The following is a 9,638-nucleotide window of genomic DNA, read 5'->3' on the forward strand; positions in this document are numbered from 1 at the left end:
ACAGGACTCAAATAAATGACTGGTTAATGATATCCTATAACTAGACGTACTGCACAGCCGATATGGTATTTAAGAGATCTACGAATATTTTCTTGTAATACGGGAAACTTGGAGATTGTGTCTACTTAAAGCCCCACGAAACTGACAAGTCCGGCACTGAGATGTCAAAGACTTTTCGGTGAACATGTGAGTAGTGTTTTGTTTCGGGAAATTATACTTTGATATCTCGAATTTATTGCCAACTAAAATAGAAGGCAGCCTTGTGTCCCGCTCAAGTAATATCGTTTACGAGGGAATCAGTTGACTCCCTCGTGAACACCAATTCGATTTTCAAATGAGTGTATTTCGCCACCGGTAAACTTCATGTAGACAATGTTCGATAAAACCGTCTTTATATTCTCAACCAATGGAAAGAAGTAAATAGGACAATGATTGTGTAAACTGAAATTGATTTGGGTTTTTCATGTGGCATTCAACTAAGTACTACCTGATGCATCATTACTATCGATGGACTGATCCGTCTAACAGCTCATTTGTTTGATGTGCAAAACAGGTAGACGTATTGCCCAATCAAGACACGTATTGGTAGTCACCTAAAACTGCCTTTGTGCCTTCCAGTACAGTCAAACGACTCACTATGCTATTCAGAACTTATATGGATTGTTGATTATCCATCCATATGGCTAAATTTTAACAACGGGTGAACAAATTGTAACGTGAACGCGCGTTTCTCCATATAAAGTTTATTGGTTTGAATAGCCAGATTAGCCAATGCCAACTAAGGATAGTTCTTTTTCATATTCCTCCTCTTTGGCTAGTGTACTTGAAGTTTGGTTAATGTAGTTGAATCAATGTAACTTGATTAAAATACACAGGTTATATGTAGTATCTGTTAAGGATTTGGGATACAGATGAACCTTAATCAGTCCTCGACAGTAGCTTGAAAAAGGGGATAAATACGTTGTCATAAAGGAAACTACTCACAAGGTTTCTGAAAACTCTTCGACAGCCCACGACCGGCTTCGTCCTCCTTGAGGCTCATCAGGTGGGTGAAGTCCCCGAGTTTCCATCTTGAGGGTTTTCGCTTATTTAATGAATGGATATCATGCCGTTCACTTACGATATAACATTATGGAACCTTTTCAGATTCAGTCAATAAGGATTAACTGGCTCTGGGTGTTCAGTGTCGTTGTTTATGTTGATTGTTGGGATCTGAATACTCGATGCCAAAAAAATCACGAAGGTAAATAACCCGATATCACGAACGGATCGTCCCAACTTATAGGAAAGCTGTTTTCCAACGGCACATCTCACTCCAAATCTTCAGTTAATCAGCAGCCACACTCAGGGAAGTTGAAAAAGCTTCTTTTGTTCTCGTCAGAATGGCAGCTCAGGTGAGAATAGACACCATGCATCGCAAATCAACCAATATTTCCAATCATATTCTGCATTGAGACATTACCCTATGTCCATACATAAATCGCCCTTTACCGGAGTTGCTGAATTTTTCCCATTCTCCAAACACTATCTTTCATCAGTGCCAGTGTAAGAGATATACACAAATTACGATGAAATTTATTTAAATAATTCTCATAAACAGTCATACATAGGGACAATATGGCGAAAAATGAATAGACGTACGGGACACAACATCACTACTGATAGGACAAGAGTAGTAGGTAGTTATGTGCTCATGTCAAGTTCGCCTTCTTCAAGCTCTGAGGGACAGTTTCCTGAGTGGATGTAGATTAAAAAAGAAAGCAGTTCTTGTAGGCGGTCACAGATGAATTGTGATAGACTTAAGGCAGAGATCAAGAAATGTAGCAACAAATCACTAACAATAAATCTACAGCTCAAGAACATGCAATGACCTACAACGATAAACAGCCAAAAAGAGTAAGCCATTGAAAGAAACATCCGGATTTCATCAAAACCGGCGAGAACATCATATGTGAATTTTTACGCCTATAGAGTACGTAATTTCAGGAGCATTTTTACATGCCAGTTCTAGATAATTTATTTCGTGTTCTTAAACTTTTTGCCCACTTGAGAAACGTGCAAAACGTGATTTTTTCCTTCAAGAAAAGTTATTTCCTTTAAGTTGTGGGCTGTGAGTGAGTCAGATACGCCTGAAGAGTTACACGAAACAAGATTTTCAAATGTGTTTCAAGCTATAAAAGCTTTCAAACATTTCTCTGAAAGGAAATGAGGTGAGTATAAATCTGGTTCTTCCTCTCAGGTGTCATTCTCTTGATAAGAATTCGAGCTATTAGTGTGCTTTCGGTACGCGCTCTTTTTGAACACTATTTTCTGTTGTACAAACACTGTACGCTTTCGAACCACCGGGAATTTGGACTACTACTATACTTGGCAGTAGATGACTTAGTGAAAGATGGTTTTGTACGAGATATGAGTCTGTCAACTCTCGATAGATTCTTCTGAGCTGTTATTGGGTAAAAAATGTTGGAAGTCCTACGTGTGAATTTTATCTTTCTGGCAACGTCAAACTGCGAAGTGAACTCAAAAAATCAGTGTAAAGTGGATCCATTCTTGTTGTTACTGAAATTTGACGTCGTAAAAGTTAGTTAGTAGATTGAAACATGCAGTTTTCTGGAGAAAAAATACAAAAATCCCACTTGGTATCTGAGACTGACGCTTTGAAAAAGTAACTGATTCTGGTTAGACGGAACAAAATTCATTTTATCTTGTGGTTACACGGGCCAGATCACTCGGTCTGTTTCTGATGGGATTCTTCTTTTGTACCTAATGCTCGCTGAGGCAAATCAACTGTGTCACTCTACCACGTTGCAAATGAAACCTATTCAAGCTCAAATGAATTTTCCAATAGCTTCATAGATAAATAAAACATCTTACTGCTCACCTGTCATTCCAGATTTTCTCCCTGCACCAAATTGTCGATATTTCCAGTCCATTGCAATCAGGTTAAAGGTATACATCTGACAGTCTTCAAGTCCTTTGACGACGTAGTTTCTCGCATTTCGTTCGATGAATTTGTGACCTTCAACCTTGTTGCTGCCTTCTTTTTGCCATGTGAGAAGGAACTCCGCAGTGGGCATCACGGGATCATCCCACCATACCTGCATTCCGTTTGGAACGGGTTTGAGCAGGGCGATTGCTAAGAAGTAATTAGAAAGGAGTCTGTGTGATCACCTAGTGCTAACGATATAAGAATGGATCGTGAGGCATCATCAGAGGTGATTAGGTGAAACGCTCCTGGCATTTTGACAAAGTACTTTTAAAGTATCAGCTTGTTACAATCATCAATATGAAATGGATTGTAAGTTGTGGACCCGGTTTTTATTCTTTGGTGACACTGCTGGAGGAACAAGATATATTTTTGTAGGACATGGTGTGAAATATATCTGATACAACAAACATAACAAGATATGCTGCATTATCAGGAAGTATAACACTGTCGATCAGTTTCCGGGTAAAACTTCTGAAGGGAGCCATCAAAATAACTATAGGTCTATTTCAAGTTGCTCTTAAAAGTTGGCTGTTGTTGACACGTGGGGCCAGTGTTGACTTCGGGTAAGCTCTTTAGGATAATATTCGTCGCCAGTGTAAACAGTGTACACCAGTTGATGCGAAATAGTAAATTATGTAGAAGGCAGTTTTTACAAAAGAAGCCGAAAATGACCGGCTTCGCAAATTCGAGTTGTCTATCAATTAGTTGGTCTGCGGAAAAACGAAAACTGTTGTGGTGAAACTATCGACCTTAGAAGAGTCCCAAACACTTTTGAACAGCAAAGTTTGCGTTGAGTATTTGGACTTCTTCAGGTTATTTTCACAAAACCCTTGAGATTTAGTGGAAGACACAATGATTTTTAATCGGAGTTTGTCTGTTAGTTTGGCAACTTTGGTACTTCAGTATCAGTTTGAGGGCACAAATTTATCTGTTCTCTGGTACCTGCTTGCGATAATGAAGAACGGTATTATATTATGGATGAGTATAGAAAAATTATTTTAGTCAATTGAAAGATCTCGGATATCACACGTACGTGAGAATAATTGGTAAAACCTGCACACGAATATTTAATTAGTTCAAACTCACTAGATTCTGCATCAGGCACCAACATGAACAGGCAAAGAAGAGCACCAAACTGTCCCCACATGTTCGCTTGCAAAACGCTCATCAACTGGTTTTTGGGTAGAGCAAATTGGGTGCTTAAATAGTCTAATGTAATAAACACACCTACCAATCAAATAAGAGGACGAACCCCCGCCTAAAATGGAGGCGGGTGTGAGAAAATCCCGGAAACGGTTGCGTCACAACGCCCGCATTTACCGAAAAAATACTGCACTCTGATTGGTCATCTGTGAGTTGAGCGACCGAAAAAGTGGTTTACATCTGTGGCAATTCAAAACGCGATTGTGACAGATACAAGGATATCAATATCACTAAAATTCGATCACAACACAACCACACCGAAGCAGTGTAACAATTAAATACTTTTGATGACAGCCTGGGCGGTGCACATATTTTGATCAAATGGTAAACGCCATCAGATATGCAGTTAAAGTTGCCTAAAATAAAAAAAAACAAGGCTTTTTATCAACAACAAGTATACTCTTTCTTCATTAGCATGGACATACGGAGAACGCTTCTTTCCACATGGTTTTGAAGCAGAGGAATAAAAGCATCTTCGATTTTAAGTGCCAGTTTAGGAGTGGCTTTTGTTACACTTCAGCCGAGCGGCTTGTGTCCGTTCGCTGTGGATGCATGCAGGCACCATGCGGAGATCCACAGTCGCTCAGCTCGGACCTTACCGATCTTTAAATAAAAAAGGAAGTGGAGACATTGGGAACCGTTTTTGGCTTTTGAGTTCAGCAGAATGTTTGACGCTTATGATTTAATCAAACGTTCAATTGTCAGTTTGTAGATCGATTGTGATCACACCCACTGATGGAGCAGTTACTTCCCCTAGAAGAATGAAACGTGAGGTCATATGTCTGTACTTAGGAGCGACCAAAAACCACTTTTACAGATAAAAAAACTGTGATTTCTTTGCTCGAGTATTTGCCAGAGTTTCGTTCTAGCAGAAACAATACTTTGTTTTGAAAAGTTAAAGGATGTATCCCTTATAACTGATATTTTGCCCAGCCATTTTAGCTTTTGCATCTATTTCTTCAACAAGCCTACACTTTGGACGGCCTGATCCCCAGCTTCTTAATACCTTTTCGCATGCCGAACACTTCCTCGGTAGTCCCCCACAACTGTCACCTGCCCACCCGAACGTCCTGCAGGCCCCTTAGTCCTCGGCAATCCGGGGGGCAAAAATCAATTAACATAAAAGTTCGCTCAGAAAAGTAGTTCCGAAACACTTCCACAGAAGATTCACTTAATTCCTCGTCTAACTAAAGTCCTGTGGTAACATAAGCGCTAATGAACAAGGTAAACCTTATCCTTGATGGACCATTATCCTTTAGGTGATGCTTCATCTACGGACCATTGATTATCGTGATTCGCAATCCTAAGTTGAAGCATAGCCTCATGTCAGATTTCTTGTTTTGTTTTAACTGATTAGGTGGAGTAAGCGAGGTGGCTCATCTGCAGCCTCCTTTGACCAGCATGTCGCTAATGTAACATTCGAGTTTTTTCGCAACAAGAGTAGTTCGTTTTAGGTCTGTTTCCTCCATCCTTCACGTCGTCGCATTTCGGGTTTCCAAAAGCAAAGGGCACATTTGTTCTCTTCATTCAAAATTGCAGGGAAGGCTACCGTACTTGACGTTAAAAGGAGTAAGGCACGAAAGTCTGATGCTTGATGGTGATGCTTACCGCAGATGCTTTTTGAGAAGCACCGGTGTTTTGAGATTAATGAATTAAACATCATCATTATGGTCGACCTTTTGACGATTAAGGTAAGAGCAGTTACGGCATAAGCTTTCCAACGTTCCCAACTTCAATGAAGAAGGAGATTCTGGTTGCGTGGAGAAGTCACGCTTAGGTCGCACTGGATAATAGCAGCCTATCCCCAAACTGTCTCTCGTTGTACAATGACTCATTTGTTCTCAACCTATTTGTCTCCTTCGGCTTTCTGGCGAGGTTTTACTTTAACAATCTGAGTTTATTACATTGGAGCACTGTATCACTCGCATGTGTAAACTGCATCCAACGATAACATGACAGCTTTAGATCGGGAATGAAGCATTAGTGGACTGTGATTTCATTTTGAACATTAAACCGTTGTGCACCAGTGTCCTAAAAAATTAATAGATTTTGAAGCGGTATGCGGATGCTTTGGATAAGAGTACATTGAATACGTATGCCTTACAAACGATCCTGCGCACGGCCATTCCCCACGTTTCGGTACTTTTCCAGGACACACTCAAGCTGCAATTCTGCACAGACTGAAGTTGCAGCAAACGTAGGTACCGGGGAAATTTTGTACTTCAGGTAGGCCGCTTAAGAAAGTAAAGCATACATAGATTACATCCCGGTGCGACATTTCTGGCTTTAGTTGTTGTCCTCGACAGGTCTTTCTAAAAGACTCGACTGAGGCGACTTCATTCGGTCCCGTGGGATTAGGCCTAAAATTACTACCAAACATAGATCACTGTGTACCTTGTAGCCCCAGATTCCATCAGAACGCAGGGCTAGCTTCCTAAAAACTAGTGTTCCGAAGTTTGGTGGACAAACACATCTTATTGAAAGCAAAAACACATACGAACGTTTACCAGCTACCCAACTTGTTACGTGTGATGATTTTCCGTGCATTACAGTTGGATGTCTAAATACTGACATAATGAAAATTTGCCTTCCAAATTAGTTTCTCTCCGTATGACTAATGATGGCTTAAATTACCCTTATGAAACCACTCTCTAGGTCATCCCATATATGACTGCTCGCCCATCCTTCATCTATTGTTGAAATTCATCTCCAAGACAACCGGCTTTCGGAAAAGACCATTTTCTGTGAGTCAATTCAAATACTTGTAGGGGTGGGAAGTTGGGGATAACATTGTGCGTCCTTTTGTCACAAGGGGAAACCCTAAAGGGACAACCAAAAACCAACTAGATTTAAGCAGCCATGTGCTTAACAGGACGAAAGTGAACTATTTGGCTCTCTGGATAAACCATTCCAAAGGACTAGCTAAAGATGGTTTTTGAGGAGTTTGTTTCTTATAAGAGGACGTATCTTATTAGATGTGCTTCGTAATACTTGCTAAGCGTTTCCTCTTCTTGCAGGTGGTGGATTCTAAGAAGATCAAAGTGCATTTCAAAAAATATAAACAGACCGTTCGAGTGTACGTCAGCTAATGTAGTAATTTCCTCAAAGTACATGCCATCGTCTCAAATTGTTTCAAAGTTTGAAATTACACAACACTAAGGAGAGAAAAATTTCAAAATTTGCAATCTTTTATATTCGTTATGAAATAATCTCTTGAGTATCAGCAAAAATGCTTGTTGTCTGAGAGAATCTAAAACGCCACAGCACCTATTCTATTGGCTGATTAGTCTTTAGGACGGTGATAAAATCTCAAAACCGTGAAGCTTTCAAAAACTCGTAAGAGCAATAAACGATGCATATAACTGATCAATAATTTATGGCAGTGTGCAATGCACTACTAAATTAGTGGCTGCAAGTAATTACATCTTGGAATGCAGACATCTAAAATAGTTCTGAAAGCCGTGGTAAAACCAAGGGCCGGACGAATGTAGATGGTAAACTGAAGCGTCAATCAGCCACATGTTCATCACAAGATACTACTTATAATGTTTCTGAATACATTTTAACAGCTAACTACCAATTTCGGCCTTTCGAAAGCCCATCAGACGGGTGCAGCTGGGGAAAAGCACAAACGAGGGATTCACCTTGAAATCGTTGGAGTCCGCTGCCAATACAAATTCATTTGTTATTATCTGCAACAATTTTTAGGGGGTACCGATTCTTCATTGATAAACAAGGAAATCGTGAGAAATCGTGAGGTTGATATCTATTGGTATAACAGCTTTCATTACACCTCTTAGCACATGTCAGCGGAGATGAGACAGAGGCGGACAAAGTTAAGCTACCTTCTTCAAACTTTTGACTGAAGCCGAATGCCAAAAATGTTCTGTAGCATTTAGTTGCACAAGCAAAACAGAACTATTTAGACATGACCATAGGCAAAACTCATGATTACTAGAGAACACCAGCGATGAAAACGACACAGGGCATAATCAAAAGCACGATAAAACAGTTTGCATCGGCTTTGAACAAAGACGCCAGAATGGTTGAACTGGGGTATTAGTGTTGCCTTCTGACACGTCGTGAAACTACATCCTTCGCATCATAACGTTTATTGGTTGGATGGGTAATCTATATGATGAAGTACAGATAAATTGCCGGACAACATCGTCACCGTAATGGTTAAAAACTATTGCCTGATGGTTAAAAACAGTACTTGATAGAGCTAGCCATCTATGTAGATCTGTCAACACCTTGTAGATCAAAGTTGTAGACAGTGTTTTGTGGGTTATGACGCCTTACTTCAGGGAGTGAGAATAAAGGAATCCGCGTAACTCAAAATACACTCCTTTTTGGGATTAAGGAAAAACTTGTCTACTCAGGAAAGTTGTTTATTTTACAGTAGAATACGCAAGGATTGTTTGATGCAAGTAAATTTGATGAACGGAAATTCTTAATGGTGATTCCTAAAAAATGGATGCGGTAATCTGAGATGGAGCGAAGGGAATCATACCAACGGTAGTATTGTTGGACCATGCACTTGAATGAATCCAAGTATTAACTGCCAGCGGTTTTCCGTCTGGCATGATCATTACTATCAACTACTTTCAAAGTGGCATTCAACATCATGAAATGTATTCCGATAAAATTTTGCATTTTGAGCTTAACGTGCGGACAACACGCTTTACTCAGCGAAAACCCTCGGAGCGCCTGTTGCATCTATTTGACTCTCAAATCAGGCATCATATTTACCCCCAACTTTTCCATCATCTGGTCGACCGCAACGTTCGTAAAATCCTTATGTATACATTGAATGCGGTGTACTTCATTGAGAAGACTGATAAATTGGCCAGAAATTTGTTCGCTGCTCTTGGTCGGTCCGTCCTCACTGCAATATACATGCTGCTATTCTCGGAAGAATTGTGTTATCTGCCACCCAAAGAGGACTCGTCCGCTATCATTCATCTGACTCAGAAGCTATCAATTCATTCGATTGACTCCTCAGGAAGTAACAAATCTTCGAACCTTTTGATACATTTTAGACGAATCGTGGTAAATTGTGCATGAATTTCACAGGACACCTTAGGTATCCGCAGCAATTCGAAGCACCGCCGACTTAATACGCACTGACGACGTCACCTCAGATGGTTATGAAACGGTTGCAATCAAGTTACTCAGCTCAGTAATCGGAAAAACGAACATATGTACTACATGAGATGCCGTTCCCCTTCGACAGCTGAATACATTCATTTCACCAAATACAAGCAACAAGATCACTCTGTTTACTGTACACTGCAGCGGTGCTACAGTGTATCTGATTGAATATCTATAAATTGGTCCACATTGTGGTATGTTCGACGGTATTAACGCGAAACAAACTCGTTTCGATAAGATGACCTCATTAGGTTGCACCTATTCACGTGTTCATTTGGTCAGTGGGACGCGA

The 9,638-nt window shown here is 40.2% G+C and overlaps 1 protein-coding gene across 1 annotated transcript; it reads right to left on the reverse strand.

Moving 5' to 3' along the window:
• Nucleotides 1-1,570: 1,570 nt before the first annotated feature.
• T265_10466 (hypothetical protein) lies at nucleotides 1,571-7,305 on the reverse strand (the record flags this gene model as incomplete). Its single annotated transcript, XM_009176845.1, has 4 exons — nucleotides 1,571-1,733; nucleotides 2,882-3,136; nucleotides 4,076-4,160; nucleotides 7,156-7,305. 4 exons carry the CDS (start codon nucleotides 7,303-7,305, stop codon nucleotides 1,684-1,686), a joined length of 540 nt encoding a protein of 179 aa, XP_009175109.1.
• Between the last annotated feature and the right edge of the window lie 2,333 nt (nucleotides 7,306-9,638).

This window comes from Opisthorchis viverrini, assembly GCF_000715545.1.
Source record: "Opisthorchis viverrini unplaced genomic scaffold opera_v5_368, whole genome shotgun sequence".
Classification (NCBI taxonomy): domain Eukaryota; kingdom Metazoa; phylum Platyhelminthes; class Trematoda; order Opisthorchiida; family Opisthorchiidae; genus Opisthorchis; species Opisthorchis viverrini.